Raw genomic sequence first — 20,817 nt, 5'->3', positions numbered from 1 at the left:
AGGACCCACACTTACTCCTTTTCCAGGAGTGAACACATGGGCTGCTGTGCCATCCCCAGTGGAGAGGCTACCCTGCTGATGCAATTCTCACCTCCCAGTGAGAGAAGCCCAGTTTGCTCATTTCTCCCTTCCTGGAACAAATTCTACTCAATTGTTGCCAGCCAAAGACAATAAAAAATGTTGCTAACTCATCCCTAATCCTGGGTCCTGGATCCCACCTGGACCCTGTTTGGCTCTTCTGCTTCAAATTTCCATGCCTTTAATGCACGCTGACCTCTGCTCTTCTCTGCACAGAAATCCTGTGACCCACTAGGCCAGGAAGGAGAGGGAGTGCCTTGTCTCAGGAATATCGACGGAGCCAAAACTCCCCAAAGGACAAGGCTCAGGCTTTCAGCCGCCCTTCATTTATCCCTTCGCTATGCAGCAACTGTCCTCACTTCCTACCTGGGGCCAACAGGGTGAGCCTTAGAGATGAACCGATTCTCCAAATGCTTCACTAGGAAACCTAAGCAGTTGAATGACAATTCACGGCAGAACTAGGTAAGTGTGGTCAGCAAGGCAGATGCTGTGGGCGCCATGCCTGTGTCCCACACTTCACTGTGACCATCTATGATTTCCTGGCCACAGAAGCGTGTTCAACCCAAATGTAACGCCAGCCAGGAGACCCGGAGAACTCAGAGCCCAGAAGGATTCCCCCATCCCAGCTCCCTTGCTTCTTTGGTGGGCTAACTCTGAGGGGCATGTTCTACTTGGCCTCCCAAAGTTCTCCAGAGAGATTAAGCAAGTGCTAGTCGCCCACGGCACAAACTTGTTTGCTAATCCAACATTTTTTCCCGTTTATTTTTCTTTTCTTTTTTTAAAAAAATTTTTTATTGGAGTATAGTTGACTTACAGTGTTGTGTTAGTTTCAGGTATGCAGCAAAGTGAATCAATTATATATTTGTATATACATATATATACACACAGTAAGTCCCCTACATACGAACGAGTTCCGTTCCGAGAGTGCGTTCGTTAAGTCCAATTTGTTCATAAGTCCAACAAAGTTAGCCTAGGTACCCAACTTTTACAGATAATGCCAGGCACGTGAACTAACTTATGTGACTGGACATGTGAACACACGTTCGCATCTTTGAAAGTTAGCAACTTGAAGGTTTGTATGCAGGGGGCTTAATGGGTGTGTATGTGTGTGTTTATATATGTATATATGTGCATATATATATCTCCATTCTTTTTCAGATTCTTTTCCCATATAGGTTATTAGGTTATTACAGAGTATTGAGTAGAGTTCCCTGTGCTCTACAGTAGGTCCATATTAATTACCTATTTTATATATAGTAGTGTGGATACGTTGATCCCAATCTCCTGCTCCCCACGTTTCCCTTTTGGTAACCATACGTTTGATTTTGAGATGTGAGTCTGTTTTACTGGCTGCCTCCTCTTCACTATCTGAGCCCTCTATTCCCCTATCTATGTTTCCCGGGATCTCCAAACAAACCACTGGCCCAGGGCTGGTTTAGGTTCTGGGTTGCAAAACCCAGAAACTGACCGGCTGGCTTCGGCATAAAAGGGATTTTTAGGAAGCTCAGATAAACAACAAGAGGCCTGAGGAGGGGGCTTGGAAAATGGGCAGGGACCATGCAGCGAGACCAACCCCATTGCAGCAGGCTGCCATGAAGGAATCCGGAGCCATACTTGATGGTTGAGTCACTTCCTCCATTTTCAAATTCTTGGGTGAGGAAGCACAGGACTGGTTGAGTTTAACTCACATGCCCTGACTACCAAGGGGTGGACAGAGGAAGAATCCCCCCCCTTCAACTTTCAACTTGTGAGTATGGGGTCCCATGGTCCAGCAGTATGTTCTCTACAGTTAACTTGCCGGTCTATGGAACTGGGCCTGGAGAAGTAGTAATAATTATTATCATCATTATAATTACAGTTATTAGTCTTACAATAGCTAATATCATTGAGTACCTACTCTCTGCCAGTTTCTAAGTGTTTTACATATATTATCTCATTGAATCCTACCTTATGAGGTAGGTACAATTATTATTCCCATTTCACAGATGAGGAAGCTGAGGTCCAAAGAAGTGCCATATCCCTTCCTCTTTCTTCAGACCATCCATTGGTAAATACCATTCATAAACCCAGTGTACCATGTGTCAGATACTAACTCATTAAACAACTCTACATGGGAGGGAGTATCATTATCCTGTTTTCCAGTTGAAGAAGCTAACATTCAGAGAGGTACAATCACTTGCCCAAGGTCACACAGCTTGGAAACAGTGGAGCTGGGTTTTAAATCTGTTCCAACTCCAAAGTCCATTGTCTTAATCATTGTGTGTGTATACAGGCTGCCCTCTCATTTAGAGTTGCCTGAACAAGAAAAAGCTGTGTTGCAGGGCAGTGTTGCAACTTGAAGACTCTACTACCCAATTACCTTTCAATGTAGGGCTCAGATTTGAAACCATAGACATATCGCTCCCAAGAAGAGGCCAACCAGAGTTGTACCTCAATTTCTGCTGCCCTAGTGGATCTCAAGCGAATTTCCTGTACATCATTGAGTAAAACCATCCCAAATGTACCCTCCACATTTCATGAAAATCTGTCCAGATGTTTTGGTATGATATAACCAGAACTTTATTTATGAAGAGATACATGATATTATGTGATGCCCGTTTTCTTCATCTTTCTAAACATGCCCATAATCTTACACTTCTGATGTAAAATTTTGTTAAGGAGAGGAAAAAGGCCCAGGAAACTGAGCTATTCCCCAATGAGACCACCTAACCCATCATATCTTTGGCATAGATGGTAGGAAAGACCAAATGTTTCCCTCCTTCCTTTCTTTGCCAAACTTCCTGAATGGGTGAGACTTATTGTTTACTTTTCTTTTCAATCAGAATTCCACTGCCAAGATTTCATGCATCCCCAACTTCCCTACAAACAACTCTCTTTTTCTCCCATTTTCAGGCATATGTCATTTTATTGTGCTTTGGAGATACTGCATTTTTTACAAATTGAAGGTTTGTAGGAACCCTGCATTCAGCAAGTCTATTGGTGCCCTTTTTCCAATAGCATTTGCTCACTTCATGAGCAAATTCACATTTTGGTAATTCTCGCAATATTTCAAACTTTTTCATTATTAATAATAACATATATTATTATTAATATATTTGGTATAGGGATCTGTGATCAGTGATCTTTGTTGTTACTACTACAACTCTCTAAAGGCTCAGATGATGGTTAGCATGTTTTAGCAATTAAATATTATTAAATTAAGGCATGCACATTTTTTAGATATAATGTATTGCACATTTAATAGACTATAGGATAGTGTAAACATAACTTTTACATGCACTGGGAAACCAAAAAATTCGTGTGACTCGCTTTATTGCGCTATTCACTTTATTGTGGTGACCTGGTACTGAACCCACAATATCTCTGTGGCATGCCTGTACAAAGCCCCAAAGCCCCAGAGATTTTCTTTTCTCTTCTGTTGCAATCAACATAGCTGACTATGGCATGTCTCTCTTCCTAACTACCCGTCTACCACATCTTCCGTTTCCTTCTCTGCTCTTCTTTCTCCCTCTGGTCCCTAAGTGTGGGTGCCTCTCTGACCCCATGTTCCTGTCTGTTACATCATCATGCCTACAGGGCTCAGTCACTCTCAGATTTAACCAACTTTTTGTGGATGACTGAAGTCTGGATAGGCCAGTCAAGCTTTAACTATATCTACATCTGTCTGCAAAGCAATATTTCTGCTTTAATGTCTTGCAGGGACCTCAACATGATTGAAATAAGTTCTTCCCACTAGAAGCACCCTGTGATCCTGCAATGGTACCACCATTACACCAGCCAATAGTCAGTTGATTGTCATGTTCTGGAATGTTCTCTTTCTTGGTGAAAGAGACCTTAAATCCATCTTTTCCTTCCTATTTCCATTATCCTAAGTGAGTCCCGAATCATCCCAGACTTAGAATCATCTCAATTCTAGGACTTACTCCATCACAGTCAGGAATCTTCCTCCTTTACCCCTTTTTTTCCTCCTCCCCCCTCCCCCATCCTGTTGACTATATTTTATTGAGCCCCTACTATGTACTAATTATCCCATCTAATCTTCACCTCAGCCCAATGAGGTATTAATATAAGCCTCATTTAACAAATGAGTAAAACAAGGACTAGGTCGAATAAATCATTTCCCAAAGTCACACATCTTACTGGCAGAGCCAGGATTTGAACTCACCTCTCCAAACTGATGTTTTATCTTACATGGGAGAGTTAAGTTATGGTTCTGAAGTCAGTGCACAAGGGAAAAATTGTATATACTCAAAAATGCCCTTGAAAAACTCTTAAATCATCCATAAGGGACAGTACACATGGTTTTGTGTGTTTAAGCCTGGGCAGTAATAGGTGTGTATAATATGTGATATAAAAGAATGAGAGTAGTATGGCACATGTGACAGACACTGCTAACTATCACAGCCATTTCCTTCTCCCATCTTTCCTACAGGCAGAGCTAGTCTCCCATAAAATAGCAAAAATGGTAGGTATTCATGTTTCTGGTCTTTCCTGAAGCTAGAAATGGTCATGTGACCCAGGCATGGCCAATAAGATGTAGGGGGAAGCCTGCTGGAAACTTATAGGAAAGATTTTTCTTCCTAGATTAAAAAGAGAAAAGCCTCCAATGAAAGTTTTCTCTTTCTGCCATTATTTTCCCGATTTTGGATGAGGCTGCGAGAGGAGGAGACGTGACAGCCATTTCGCAACCTTGAGGCAAGAAATCATGAAGTAAAAATTCAACACACTGAGGAAGGTGGAGTGGAGGATAGAAGGACATCACTGAGCTAATCCTGGTCCACTGATTTGTGGATTTCTAAGTCAGGTGACAAAAGCCTTTAATGTGAAAGCCCCCTTTTAGTTGTCTCTTCTGTTACTTGCAGAAAAAAGCATTCCTAACTGATGTACTGGGATCTATGAAGAACAGGTATCATGCTGGTTCCTTGGAAAAAGTTCACTAAATGGAAAGACAGGTAGAAATGACCTCACTATTCAATTATTATATTCTTCCTTTTTCTTCTTATATGTGTGCCAGTTACATATCAATGATTTTGTGTAAGTGAAATTTGCATAGGATGGGATTCTGCTACACACTTCCCAGTTTCTGTTTTGAAAATATCCAGGGCTATTTCCTACCAGTATAAACTCCTCAGTCTAGTTTATGAAGACCTCCCAGTCTGATCCCTTCTGTCCATTCAATCTTATTAATATCCTGTAATTCCTGGAATACCAACATAAAGCAAAAGAAACAGCACCAGCCACATTTTAGTGCCCAGAGCAGGACTTAAGAGCCTTAGGTTTCCTTCCTGCCTCTGTCCCTGATGCCAGAGTTTCATATCTTGAAATTCTGTGGGTGGTCTCCAAATGTGTCTGTGAGCAGTGAAAACAAAACAACCCATGGCCTGTGTCTCTACAGCACCACTTAAAAAGCCTGACTCCTGAAATCAAAGCTTCTTAGGGCTAAAGGGACTCCTGGGAGTAAAGTATTCAATACTCTTTAGCCCACGATGTTCTCCAAAAGAGGTTGACACGTAGGTGAGTTACACACTTAGGGAATGTACTCCAGCTGCCTGGTCCTGTGTGCAACCACACACAGCAGGCCCGAGAACACACCCCTGCTCAGGCCCTTCCCCTTCTGCACAAACTTGTTCAGCTTTGTGCCACTTTATTCATGCAAGGTAGCTAACAAAGCTGATTTTGAAGGAGTTTTAGTCCGTTCAGAGCTATGACACAAAAGATACACCACACCTCCTGCAGTAGGACCAAGACCACGTGTACGCACGTCCCAGCCCCAGTACGTGCGATAGTTAAGGCGACACTCCCAAATGCCCTCCAAAACTGCATCATCTCACCTAGACCAGCTGTCATGCATGAGCACTCAGGCAGAGACTTCTCTGCCTTCAGATCAGTTTATTTCTCAGTGAAACTTGCCGCCACATTGGGAGGTCATAAGTACCACTGATTCGTTTATTCAGTCAAAAACATTTATTGAGCACTTACTTACTGTGTGCCAGGCGCTATTCTAGGCACTGAGGAATACAACCTTGGGCAGAAGAAATGAAATCCCTGCCCTCATGGTACTTGACCTAGTGGAGAAGATGGGCGAAAAATAAATAGGTAAAATATCCAGTTTGTCAGAAAGTGCTAAGTGCGTGGAAAAAAATCTAAATAGAAGAAAGAAGACAGGAAGCGTTGGGAGAGTGTTGAAATTGTAGACAAGGGGTCAGGGGACCCTGAAGTAAAGTCTTGAAGATAAGAGAATGGATGGAGCAGACATTTGGGGAAAGAACCTAACAGGCAGAAGAACCCGAAGTGCAAAGGCCCTGAGTTTTCAAACTTGTCTGAAGTGTTCAAAAAAATAGACAGCAGGAGCCTGGTAAAGCTGAAGCCCAGTGAGCGAGGAGGAGGGTAGGGGGTGATGAGGGTGGGAGGTGATGTGGGCAGATTGTGCAGGTAGGTCCTTGTGGGCCATGCTGAGGACTCTGGATTCTCCACTGAGCAAGACAGAAACCGCAGGAGGGATGTGAGCAGAAAAGTGATTTGATCTAATTTAGGTGCTAAAAGGATCCTTCTGGCTGCTTGTGTTGATAACAGGCTGTGGGAAAGGAGGGCAGAAGCAGAGAGCCCTGGGCAGAGGCTGCTCTAACAAACCAGCCGAGAGATGATGACGGCTCAGCCCAGGGTGGTGGCAGTGGAGGTGGGATAAGTAGTGAATGCATGTTAAAGATGGAACCTATAGAATTTGCAGAAGGATTGGCCATGGGGTGTGTGAGAGATGGAGGAGGCATCAAGATTTTTGACCAGAGCTCCTGGAAGGACAGAGCTGCCATTCACTGACGGGGGAAGACAGGGAGGGGCAATATTGGATGATCAGGGGTTTAGTTTTGGACATCTTGAGTGTGAGATGCCAGTGAACTCCCCCCTCAAAGTGGGTACTTGGAGAGAGGTCCAGGCTGGAGATGTAAGTTTGGGAAACATCAACATAGAAGAAGTACTTAAACCCCTGAGGTTGGATGAGATCACCAAAGGGCTGAATATAACCAGAGAAGTCATGAAAATGGGTTCTTTCTTTTTGCTAAACGACCCCCCCCCCCGCCCAGTTCTCAGCTTCACCCTTCTACTACACAACCCCACTGAGGGGCTTTTGTCTCTGGGTCAGGCCCAGGTTCTCAGAGAGAGGAGACATTGTCCAGCTTCTGCAACCTCTGTCACAACACAGCATCTGCAGGTCCTATAGTTCCTCCCTGCATAAATCAAAGCACAGCGCCTTCTCGGTTGGCAGCCTCTGCCTTGGCCCCAGGCACCCACTTGCTTCCCGTTCCATTGAGATTTCCTCTGCCCGCCAGGCTGCTACCTCCCTGCCTTGGTGAGAAGAGAGAAGTCATTAGTCCTGAAAACTGTAGAAGCAGTGGCCAGATACCTCTCTAGAGGCAGGCTGGCATTTGTCACAGCAATTCAAGAGGACAAGACCGTGATCAGCCCCCAAACCTGTGGAGAGATAGATGGCAAAGCCTTCTCCAGCCACACAGGGAAAATGGCCAAGAAGCTCAGTACAGAACAATATTACCTGGCCATCTGGCCCTCACTCAATCTTTCCCCACCCCAGTCGGGGGCGGAGGGAGAAAGGAGGACACCTTTTGATAATCAAGTGTGCTGGGCGTTGCGCAGGGTGCTGCAATCTCTAACCCACTAGGCTTCTGATTATCGCTGCTTGCATTGATTTGGGATCCTCTGAAAGCAGATCCAAGACAAAGACTCTTGGGAGGTGATCCATGGAGCTACAGGGGGTGAACTAGAGAGCAAAAAGTTGGTAAATGGTGTATAATGAACGGCTTCATTGTGAGCAACTGGGATTCAATCCTGTGGAGGACCCTTTGAGAGGCTGTAGAACACACCTCTGAGTTTTCTCACTGAACAATGGGAAAACCAGGGTATTTATACCCTGACTCCCTTGCTCATTGGTTAAGGGCTTCTCCTGGGGGTGTTCAGTGTCTGTCACGTGGGCTAAACAAATCGCCTTCTCCTGAGATTCTGGAGAAGGCTCTCCAACACATATGCAGAAAGAGGAGAGAATCGGAGGTGCAAAGAGGTCAGCTTGCATAGGAACTGCCCACCACAGTTGCAGGTAAACCCAAAGGTGAGCTGTACAAATAAGGAGTGGGGCACGTGAAGCATCAACTGCACTCCTCCAAAAGAATCTGTTTTAACTTTCCCTTCAGTTCACCAACTCCCATTTCTGAAGCACCCAGAAAGCTCCAGGGGCTCAGGTCACAGTATCTGCCACATATATTGCCTTCTTTATTCTCTACCACATCTCTAAGGGGTAGACACTCTCATTACTCTCCTTTTCCAGGTGAGAAAACCAAGATTCAGAGAGATTAACTCACATTCTTGAGTTCATCACTGGCAGAGAGTCCCCTGACTTTGAAGCCCAGGTCTTAGCCATCAGTCTATGCCAATCTACCATTTCTGGAAATCTGCCCAATTTTTTTCCTGCCACAATGGAGACCAAGATGGGGGAGAAAAGGAAGGATCCCCCTGACTTCCCTGAAAGACTTGACTTTAGGGAAATAGGACTCAAGAAAATGGATTCTGGATCCAGATCTACCTGAGTTCAAATCCTGGATCTACTATTTATGAGGTGGGCGACTCTGGGCAAGTTTTTAAAGTTCTTTGAGCCTCAGTTTCTTCATCTGTGAAATGGGGATAATAATGGTACTTAACTCAGAGGGTTGTAAGAATTGACTGAGCATATAAACATGTACAGTATATCATGTTATAACTGCCTTGTAAGTTCTAGTTTGTCAATGTTGCCACTGTTGTTAATAACAGGTATTATGTTCATAAGGATACTGGGGTGGATATAGCTCTTTGCCTGAATTTAAGTTGGACCCAGGGTTATCCTAGATTTAGGGATGTGTCCTAGCACAGCAGCTGAGATCCTGATCTGCCCTTTACTAACTGCGGGACCCTTTGTAAGTAGCTTGATCTCTCTGAGCCCCAGATTCATCTCTAAAAAAAGGTTTATGCAACTGAAATGTGATAATGCACATGAAATTGTTAATATAGTGCTGGCACACAGTAAGTGCTCAATAAATGATAAGAATAACAATCATGGCAGCCAGCATCATTATTATCACTGTCGCTGTTGTTACAAGATGGAGAGACAAGCTCCTGCTGCTAGGAAGTGAGGTGGTTCCTGATGGAACATGGTTCAGCAAATATCATGACAACCAAATGCTCTGAACAATAAAAAGATCGATGCTCTCTCAACGATAAAACTCTCTGAATGATAAAAAGCATTTGTGCCACAGTGGGGGATCCTTTTGGTACCAAGAGTGACTGATCCTCTGCTTGGGGAGGGGAGGGATTAATGCAAAGAGACATTAAAATAAAAATGCAGCTGGCATTTATAGGAGCCGTTCATTGGTCTCATGAGTTAGAATGCTACTTGTGTTTTATTGTTGTTGTTTGGAATGCTGTTTTTATTTGCAGGCAACTCAGAACAGCTGTGTAGGAGGTAAAGGAAAGAGGAGAAGCTGAGGAATGACTACAAGTGCTGTTCAATTAATCAAAAAGGGAAGAGAGAGCGAGCGGTGGGTGACTTTGGCCAAGTCATTTTGACCCTTCTGGTCGTCAGTTTCTTCAACTATCTAAGAAAAAAGGGGGAATTGGAATTACTCTCTGAGGCACCCTATTTCTCTATAAAGGGACCACAGGCTGGGTACTTGGGGGGACAAGAGAAAGAAAGAGAAGGCAAAGTTCTGATGGCAGAACCCAAGGGGTGGCAGTACTTATCTATACCACCCCTACTGCCCCCCAAACTGGGACTCCAAGGCTCCCTGACATGAACATACCTTCTGATTCTGGAAGATTCCTGATTATCCACCATCTCGATGTGACCTTGGGCAAATTACTTAGCCTTTCTGTGCCTTAACTCCCTGTGAGTAAAATAAAGGAGTTGGACCTGCCAGAGTCCACTGAGCCCTTACATTCAATGATGCTATGAAAACAAAGCCAACATCCCTTCCCTAATGGTCTCCAAGTACTTGGGTCTTTTCCTCATTTCTGTCCTCAACACAAAACTGCCCAAAACCTGGGGTGGTACATAGGACCTTCCAAAAAGGAACCTTTGTTTTTTACAGTCACAAAATGTCAGGGTAGGTAAAGACCCAGAGCTCATCTGCCCGTTGCCTGCCTTATCTGATGTCAGGGTATCTGTCATAGGCTCCTGGACTGTTTGACTATTTCTATCAATGCAGTGGTCCCCATCTCCTTAAACAGCTTAGAAAATTCCCCAGAACACTCTGATTATCAGAAGTGTTACCACCTTCCAGTTTAGCAAGTATTTATTTTACTGAGCACCTACTATATGCCAGGTATGGTGCTAAGCCCATGAATAAAAAAAAATCATCTTCATTCCTAACCTGGTAGTGTTTGCAGTCACTTTTCTTAACACGTACAAGTGTATTATCTGACCTCTTTGATGTTTACATGTATTTGAACATTACAGTAAAAGCTCTGTTATCTCAGAAATATAGCCAAGCTTCTGAAATCTTCCTCTTACACATTTTTAGTTTAATGATCAGAACTTCAAATACAAGGGGAGGATGCTTTAAAAGGGGTTGATCAATTACAAAGTTAGAATTTCTCTGGGGCCTTGAGCTACACAGAGCACACAAAAATCCACGGGTAAGATCTTTTCCACCAAATGTCACACAAAAGAAGGCCAAAACCTTGGTAATCCATGAAAAATGAATAGTGTTTTAATGCTGCGGTTTGCTTCAAAATGTGAGAACACAATGAGTTAATCAGAAAGTGCACATTCAAGTCATCTTTGTCTCAATGTCAAATTAATACACTTGAGTCCCCTCCCCCAGGAACACGAAATTAAGAGTTTACTGCATTTCCCCACCGCTGACATTGAACAGAAGGCTAGGTTTGCAGGGCTTTTGTTCTTCTCTCCCTGTTCCTAGCTTATAACCCAACAGGAGACTAAACCGCCCCTTGCAGTTTGAAGTAATAACATTTGAGCTACGTGCCTGATTTGAAGGAGATAGAACCACCAGACAGTAAGGAAGAAGGGTTGATTACTGGAGAAGTAAGAGTAAAGAAAGAGAAAGAAATGCAGGGAAAAATAAAGAAGGAAAGGAGAGGAGGTTAAGAAATGAATAGAATCTACAGTAGTGGCTCCTTGTGGCTTTTGACCCCCTGAGACTCTAATGAAAACTACAGACCAGAAAAATATACAAACACACAATTTTGGCACGCAATTTCAGAGCGTTCATGGATCTCATTACTTCCAACTCTGAAGCTATCTGTCTCAAATGAAGAATTTCTCCTCTAGAGGCCCAGCAGATATCAGGAAACTAGAAAAGAAAAGACCACCTTGTTGTAATCAAGGAGCAGATACAGACATCCAAGCAGCAGACGGACTGACCTATTAAATGGCCGCCTTTCAACTTACTGATCACTTATTGAGACTTACTACATGCTCAGCAGTATGTGAGCTTTCCTAGGTGTTTCAAGAACCATGTTATAAAAAGCCAGGTTTTCTTTAAAATTTAATTTAATTGTTTTTTATTGGGGTATAGTTGTTTTACAATGTTGTGTTAGTTTCTACTGTACAGCGAAGTGGAGTTCCCTGTGCTATAGAGCAGGGTCTCATTAGTTATCTATTTTATACATAGTAGTGTACATATGTCAATCCCAATCTCCCAATTCATCCCACCCCCTCCTTCCCCCCTTGGTGTCCATATGTTTGTTCTCTACATCTGTGTCTCTATTTCTGCCTTGCAGACTGGTTCATCTGTACCATTTTTTCTAGATTCCACATATATGCGTTAATATACCTTATTTGTTTTTCTCTTTCTGACTTACTTCACTCTGTATGACAGTCTCTAGGCCCATCCACATCTCTACAAATGACCTAATTTCATTCCTTTTTATGGCTGAGTAATATTCCATTATATATATATGTACCACATCTTCTTTATCCATTCGTCTGTCGATGGGCATTTAGGTTGCTTCCATGACTTGGCTATTGTAAATAGTGCTGCAATGAACACTGGGGTGCATGTGTCTTTAAAAAACCAGGGGTTTTGGGACTTCCCTGGTGGTGCAGTGGTTAAGAATCCGCCTGCCAATGCAAGGGACACGGGTTCGAGCCCTGGTCTGGGAGGATCCCACATGCCACAGAGCAACTAAGCCCGTGCGACACAACTACTGAGCCTGTGCTCTAGAACCCACGAGCCACAACTACTGAGCCCACGTGCCACACTACTGAAGGCCATGCACCTAGAACCCTGTGCTCTGCAACAAGAGAAGCCCCCGCAATGAGAAGCCTGTGCACCGCAATGAATAGTCCCTGTTCACCACAACTAGAGAAAGCCCACGCGCAGCAACAAAGACCCAACGCAGCCAAAAATTAATTAATTAAAAAAAACAAAAAAACAGGGGTTTTTAAGGCTCCTTCCCACCAGCAAGGTCAAGCCAGCTCCTGGCAGCAAAAGTCAGCCCCAGGAAGCATAAATTGGTACAACCACTTTGCAGAGCAATTTGGCAATATCTAGCGAAGCTGGGGATACACACAGTACACAACTCAGCAATTCCACTCCTGGGTATATGCCCTAGAGAAATCCACAGGCAAGATTGAGGAGACAGCTTGGTTCAAAATAGCACAAAACTGGAAACAACCCAAATGGACACATACATGGTAGACTATTCATACCACAGAATACCATGCAGCAGTAAAAATGGATGAATGGGAACTATTCTTGTCAATCAGATTGACCTCATGTTGAATGCTAAAGGCAGTTTGTAGAAGAAAACATTTATAGAGAAACTTAAGGCATGCATAACAACACATATATACTTCTTATATACTTCTGTAGTCGAAATGTAAAATAGGTACCATGTATGTCTTATATTCTTACATAAAAGTGTAAATACACAAATGGAAATGATAAACACAAAATTCAGGCAAGTGTTTCTGGATGGAGAGAGAAAGGAGTGGGGCCAGGGAAGGGAATGCAGGGACTTACACTGTATTATAAAGGTTTCATTTTTAAAAAAATTGTTATTGGAGTATAGTTGATTTACAGTGTTGTGTTAGTTTCAGGTGTACAGCAAAGTGAATCAGCTATACATGTACGTATATCCACTCTTTTTTAGATTCTTTTCCCATATAGGCCATTACAGAGTATTGAGTAGAGCTCCCTGTGCTGTATATAAAGGTTTCATTTTGATGGCAGTTTGCCATCTCACCTCCCTGTCCTCACCTCCTCCACTCTTTCCCTCACCCACTCTGCTCCAGGCACGCTGGCCTCCTCACTGTTCATCAAACACACCAGACACAGTTCAGCCTCAGGGCCTTTGCACTTGCTGTTCTCTCTGCCTGGCACTCTCCTCCTTCAGCCATCCTCATGGCTTTTTCACTCACCTCCTCTAGGTTTTCGTTCAAATATCACCTTCCTAATGCAAGTCTTCCCTGGCTTCTAGCCCTCCTGCCCATAATACATCCCATCCCTTCTCTGCTTTATTTTTTTCTCTGTAGCCCTCATCAACATCTAACACACTAGACATTTCATTCATGCATGCATTTTGTCTTTCTTCACCACTAGAATGTCAGTTCCACAAGAGGAGGGGCTTTTGTCTGTTTTGTTCACTGTTATGTCCCAGAGCCTGGCACATAGTAGTTGCCCAATAAATACTCATTGAATGAATATTTGCATACACAGGCATTTGTTCTATTATTCTCTACTTATTTTCGAATGTCTGATTATTTTTATTATACATTTTTTAAACAACAACAACAAAGTCAACCGCTGGGCTCTTGCACAGATGAGTTTCCTAGAGAGTGACAAGTGCCCAATGCCATAATATGTCCCAGGAACCTTCCAAGGTCCCAAGCCAAAGAAGTGTGGGCACAGCAAACAGAACTCCCTCAGTAAACACCCAAGCCTGCTAGAGCTAGCCCACAGTGCTCGCAACAGACCACTCAGATCTGAATGCCTCTACTGAAACAGCCCAATATGATACAGCTCCTTCTGTGAGAAGCAACGTTGTTTTGAAACAACAGATATGTTCAAAACTTTAATTGTGAGAGCCCAGCCAACACAGCATGGGTACTAAGACCCGTGACATCTGCCAAGAGAGACAGGACCTGGAGCGGCAACAAACCCTAGAGGAGAAATACGATCCCATAGAACAGAACTGTGACCCCATGCAGGATAACTGTGAGGAAGGTCTCCCAATGAACAGGGGTCTTGGAAGAGAAGAAACAGACTTAGCTTGGGAGAGAGGAGTGGGTAAGCAAAGGCGCCAGAAATCATCACAAAATGGTAATGTCTATATTGGGACCTGATAAAGGGCTTTGGGGTCTGTGACAAAGATTGGCTTGCTATCCACCAAATCCATTTCTGTTTCCTTCTAAACACAGTCTGATGTTTCCCAGCTTCCCTGCAGCGATGTGTGGGCATGTGACTGAATTTTGGCCAAAGGTATATGAGTGAAAGAGGTAACATGCAGGGTCTCAGCCAGGCCCAAATATCACCATCCACGCTCATTTCTCTTCCATGGTTTGATGCAGACAAGCAGACCTGATCTGTGGGTCAACAATAAGGAACCACAATGTAGCAAGGGCCCGGGTCCCTCAAATACTGTGTGGAGGAAAGAAGCCTGCCAATGAGGAACAGCTGTTTTGGTCTTTCAACGAGTGAGAAATAGACTGCTGTTGTGTTTAAATCATTACCTAGTTTTGGAATTTTTGTTGTTGTTGTTATAGCAGCTAGTGTTACCTCATACAGGGTCCTTGGTGGAAAGTGCATACACATTCCCCTTTCAACTATGGTTCACTGTATCAGATCTGAAAACTCCTCAAAGGCAGTAACTGCACCTTACTTAGACTGGTTTTCTCCATAATCCCATCACAATCTCTTGCACCCAGAAGTCCTCAAAAAACATTTACCAACTTCAAATAAAGGCAACATATCCCCAAGCAAAGCAAAAGAACCACGCATGCCCAACAGTTAAAAACTTGAGTTCTGGAATCACATAATCTCAGGTTCAAATCCCAGCTTCATCACTTACTAGCTGGGTGATCTCAGATAAGGTCCCTCTGTGCTTCAGATTCCTCAATGGTCACATGGGAATATTAATATTTCCTAATTCATTGGGTTGTTGTGAGGATTAAATGAGAGAATGCACATAAAGCAATTTGGAAGCAGTCAATTCTAATAAGCTATTATTCTAATTGTAACAGAAAGCATCCGCTCTGATATGCAGCTGAGATGAGGCCACTGGGGGGGAAAAGGCACATGCACATTGAAGAAGAACATGGGGGCTCAGTCTTCCCGAACCCAGCCTGGACCACATCAACCCTTAGGTTTCCAAAGTCCTCGTAATTCAAGATGATTCTAAGAAACACAGCACAGGCCACTTACCCTGTTAGCACCACCACGAAGTCCATCACATTCCAACCATTCCTCAAGTAAGAGCCTTTATGGAAGGCAAACCCAAGGGCAATGATTTTAATTCCAGCCTCAAAACAAAAAATTCCAATGAAGTATGGTTCTGTGTCATCCTGGAAGGGAGAAAAGGTAAGGTCAGTGTCTTTGGCTTGGCAGAGGGTGGCATGAACAGGGAACCAGCCCACTCAGGTAAGTGTACCCACTTCCCCTCACCTCTCCTGACCTTCCAGCACTCACCGCCCTCCACTGAATCCTGCCTGGAGTTACCCTGTCCAAAGGCTTTCGCAAGAAAAACAGAAACATGGAGAAGACACCTCCTTCTTTCCTTTTGGCCAACTTTACACACTACTTGGCCAAACAGAATTGTTTGTTTGGATGTGAGCTGTTCAGTAGGGCGGCCACATGTGGCTACTTAAATTTAAATGGATTTAAATGAAATAAAATGAAATATTCAGTTCTGCAGTCACACTAGCCACATTTCCAGCGGCTACCATATTGGACAGTGCAGACGTAGGACATTTCTATCACTGCAGAAAGTTCTACAAGAAAGCACTTGTTTAGAACGTTTACTTGTCACCTATATCATTCAGGCCCTTGTGCTTGGCCCCTGTGCACTGACCTCACCCCCAACTCTGACACTTGCGATGGTTCTAAGCTGGTATGCACCAGTACAGCTGTTCAGGTTGCTAAAATATTGGAATCAATGCTTCTGCACTGGCTTGCAAATGGCCAATGTCCCAACTCCCAGCCCCCTGCCAGACCTCCTGCCAGATCTGGCTTCCAGCTGATAGTCTATAGTACTTGGAATTAAGCTATAAGCTCCGCTCCATCAGAGCCCCTACATGGATGTTTCCCCATGTGTTATGGCAAAGTTTCTCAAGCTTCAATCATTTGCATTCTGCTTTCATGAGTCTTTCCATGCCAGCTTGCCACCAGTACTACTATTTGTTTACTATTCTTTCAACGGACTCTTTTTACTTAGCTTGATTGCAAGTAAAAACAAACAAAAAAGTCCTGAAATCATAGTTTTTCTGGGCTAGTTATCTATTTTTAGGATACCCATTATAATATGTAACTATTAAAATTTAAAAGCCTTGAGATCATTAATGCTTTGTGGATTAAGAATGAGTGGATTCTAACATCTCTCTCTCCCTACACTTGAGTTATGACAGCTGGCTTTGAAATGGTGATGGAAAGGAGAGAGGTCTCCTTCTTGGCACTGTCAGAATGCCAGGAGGGGAGCCAGGGGGCTGGGGGATGGCTAGGGGCATCGAGAAAGATCTTAGTACTAGTTTACAGCTCTGCAGAGTTTCACCAAATCATCAACTGGATTTTGAATGTCCCTCCAGAGCTGATATTCATATATAGGAAACACTGGGGATAGAAGAACGAGCTAAATGACATCCCAAGCAAGCAACCAGGCAAAAGTCAGAACGTGGGACATTCCTTAGAGCAACTGGACTGGTTTCTGCAGAGTCAATGGCAGGAGGGAAAATAACTGCTTTAGATTAAAAGTCTTAAGCAACATAAAATCTAGACCACGTTTGGGTCTTGGTTCAAATGACCTGTAAAATGCCATTTCTGAAACAATCACGGATATTTGATTAGTGGCTGGGTCTTCGATGATTCCCAGGAACCACTGTTGTGTTGGGTGTAAACATCTCACTGGGGTGATGTAAGAAAGTGCCCATATTTATTTTTTGGCCATGCCACACGGCTTGCAGGATCTTAGTTCCCCAACCAGGAATTGAACACAGGTCACAGCAGTGAAAGCACCAAGTCTTAACCACTGGACCGCCAGGGAATTCCCAGAAAGTGCCCATGTTTTTAGCAATGCAGACTTAAGCATATGGCAGTGAACTGACATTTTATCTGGGATTTGCCTTAAAATACTTTGGTCAAGAAAGACAAACCAAGGAAATAAAAAAGGACAGAAAATATGAAATGAGGCAAAATCTTGACAGTTGTTGAATCTGAATGATGGGTTCACGAGGGGTTCACAGTACTGTTCTCTGTGTATTTGTGTATGGTCAACATTTTTCACAAGAATTTTGTTTTGTTTTTATTTTGTAAATTTTATTTATTTATTTGTATTTTTATTTTAATTTTTTTGGATGCGCCTTGGGGTGTTCAAGATCTTAGTTCCCCGACCAGGGATTGAACCCGAGCCCTGGCAGTGAAAGTGCCGAGTCCTAACCACTGGACGGCTAGGGAATTCCTAAGAATTTTGTTTTGAATGTGACTTTTCATGGACGAGGCGACCACTCTCACCCACCCCCCTCCAGATTGACATGAGGTCTGCTGGGGGGTGAGAGTGGGGGATGGGCAGTGAGGGCATCTCTCTCCCCAGATGACTGTATTCATCAAATTTAGGCTCCCCAGGTAGAGGGCCCACGATTCGGTTCTTAGTGCCAGGACGGAGAGCCCACTCTGCCCTCGGCTCCCAGGGCCACACCAGTTTGCCACCAAAGCAAAGAAGAGACCTCCCCTAGAGAGACCTCACTCACCAGTCGTTCAGACATCGGAGTCTTGTCGTCATCAGGTAGGTGTTGCTCCAGGGCGAGGACAATGCAGTTTGCTATGATGGTGGCTAAAATCATATATTCAAAGGGAGTATCACAGAATTAAGGAAAATCTTTCCAGCTTTGTTTAGGTTCAAAGCACAGTTGAGTGGAAGGTACAGAGATGTCCCATGTGCTCCTGTCCCCCACATAGGCACAGCCTCCCCTGTTATCAACATACCCCCCGAGAGTGGCACATTTGTTATAATCGATGAACCTACATTGACACATCGTGATCACCCAAAGTCCATAGCTTACATGACGGTTCATTCTTGGTGTTGTACACTCCATGAGCCTGAGCAAACGTTTAATGACATGGATCTACCATTATAGCCTGATACAGAGTAGTTTCACTGCCCTGAAAACCTGGTAGATGACTTTGTAAGGAAAATGTGGATAGGCTTCCTCCGTGTCACCTCCAACCTTCATTGGACAAATATTAATTCAGCACCTACTGTGTGTCAGGTCCTGTTCTGGGCACTAGGGACACAGCTGCCATTGTGAAGGAGAAGTGAGTAAGTGAGATAACCACATTATACAGTACATTAAAAGATGGTGAATGCTATAGACAGAAAAAGCAGGAAAGGAGATCGGTGGTTGCAATTTAAAATACAGTAATCATACCAAATGTAAAATAGATAGCTAGTGGGAAGCAGCCGCATAGCACAGGGAGATCAGCTCGGTGCTTTGTGACCACCTAGAGGGGTGAGATAGGGAGGGTGGGAGAGAGACGCAAGAGGGAGGAGATAATGGGGATATATGTATATGTATAGCTGATTCACTTTGTTATAAAGCAGAAACGAACACACCATTGTAAAGCACTTATACTCCAATAAAGATGTTTAAAAAATTATATTCTAAAGCTAAAAACAAAATACAGTAATCAGATCTGATATCAAAAGCATGAGCGGGCTTCCCTGGTGGCGCAGTGGTTGAGAATCTGCCTGCCAATGCAGGGGACACGGGTTCGAGCCCTGGTCTGGGAAGATCCCACATGCCGCAGAGCAACTGGGCCCGTGAGCCACAACTACTGAGCCTGCGCATCTGGAGCCCGTGCTCCGCAACAAGAGAGGCCGCGACAGTGAGAGGCCCGTGCACCACGATGAAGAGTGGCCCCCGCTCGCCACAACTAGAGAAGGCCCTCGCACAGAAACGAAGACCCAACACAGCCAAAAATAGAAAAATAAATAAATAAATTAAAAAAAAAAATAAAAGCATGAGCAACAAAAGAAAAAATAGATAAATTGAACTTGGCCAAAATTTAAAATTCTGTGAGCCAAAGGGCATTGTCAGTAAAGTGAAAAAACAAAAACAAAAGCAAAAAACCAACCAACAGAATGAGAGAAAGTACTTGCAAATCAGATATCTGGTAAGGGTCTGGTATCAAAATATATAAAGAGCACTTACAACTCAACAACAAAACGATAACCCAATTAAATAATAGGCAAAGGGCTTGAAGAGACATTTCTCCAAAGAGGATTAGGAAAATGCAAATCAAAACCACAATGAGATGCCACTTCACATCCACTAGGATGACTAGAATGAAAAAAACAGAAAACAATAAGTGTTGGTGAGAATGTGACAAATTGGAACCACTGTGCATTGCTGGTGGGAATGTAAAAACAGTGCTGCCACTGAGGAAAATAGTTTGATGGCTCCTCAAAAAGTTAAAACACAGAATCACCATACGATCCAGCAATTCCACTCCTAGCTATACACCCAAAGAATTGGAAAACCGGTACTCAGATACATGTTCACAGCATCAATATTCACAATAGCCAAAAGGTGGAAAGAGCCCAAATGTCCATCAATGAATGAACAGTTAAACAAAATGTAGTATATCCATAGAATGGAATATTATTCAGCCATAAAAAATGAAGTACTAACACATGCTACGATGTGGATGAACCTTGAAAACATTATGCTAAGTCAAAGAAGCCATACACAAAAGACCACATATTGTATGAACTCCATTGATACGAAATGTCCATAACGGGAAAATACACAATCAGAGAGCAGATTGGTGGTTGCCCAGGGCTGGGGGAGGGGAAAACGGTGAGTAGCTGCTTAATGTTTTGGAACTAGATAAAGGTGATAGCTGAACAACCTTCTGAATGTACTGAATGCTACGGAATTAGTCACTTAAAAATGGTTAGTATTGTTCTGTGAATTTCACCTCAATAAAATACAATATGGTGGTCAGGGCAAGTCTCCGAGAAGCAGACCTTTCAAGATCTGAGGGAGGGAAGGGATGGTCGGTCCATATGGCTATTTCCAGATGTACATTCCCTCTCTCTCTAGGCACAAACTCCTCCCTGCATCCTGGGAACCCTCCTCCGGGTTGACGAGGCTACCAGATAGACCCACTGGAGGGTCTGCCCTTGGGTGGGGGGTCTGTCCTGGTCACTTCATATTAGGGCCTGATCTGCTGATCAGTCGGTAAACCAGAATATCCCTGTCCCCCTGCCAGATCTGCAGAAGCACCCTCAGGCCTCTAGCCTTAGTAAACAAAGCTGGCAACTTCTTTTCTTTTCTTTTTTGAATTTAATTTTTGATTTTATATTAGAAGAGAACAAAAGAGGAAGAGAAGAAAAATGACCTACAAAAACAAATCCAAAACAATTAACAAAACGGCAGTAAGAACATACATATCAATAATTCCCTTAAATGGAAAGGAAACTAACATAACAAAGCTGGCAATTTCTGAGAAGGAGGTTTAGGTGTGGAGA

At 43.5% G+C, this 20,817-nt stretch overlaps 1 protein-coding gene across 9 annotated transcripts in view; it reads right to left on the bottom strand.

The window, feature by feature from the left end:
• Positions 1-20,817, bottom strand: part of CACNA1A (calcium voltage-gated channel subunit alpha1 A) — a 329,605-nt gene that overhangs the window by 174,690 nt on the left and 134,098 nt on the right. For 8 of the 9 annotated variants that reach the window (XM_082455223.1, XM_082455222.1, XM_082455224.1 and 5 more), the window contains 2 exons: positions 18,035-18,141; positions 15,501-15,640 (listed from right to left, as the gene is read on the bottom strand). In XM_082455223.1, the coding sequence (XP_082311349.1) occupies positions 15,501-15,640; positions 18,035-18,141 (247 nt within the window). The remainder of the gene's footprint in view (positions 1-15,500; positions 15,641-18,034; positions 18,142-20,817) is intronic. The other variant, XM_082455228.1, reaches the window with a different exon arrangement.

This window comes from Balaenoptera physalus (genome assembly GCF_965194825.1).
Source record: "Balaenoptera physalus genome assembly, chromosome: 3".
NCBI lineage: Eukaryota > Metazoa > Chordata > Mammalia > Artiodactyla > Balaenopteridae > Balaenoptera > Balaenoptera physalus.
This window is presented reverse-complemented; position numbering and strand designations above follow the sequence as displayed.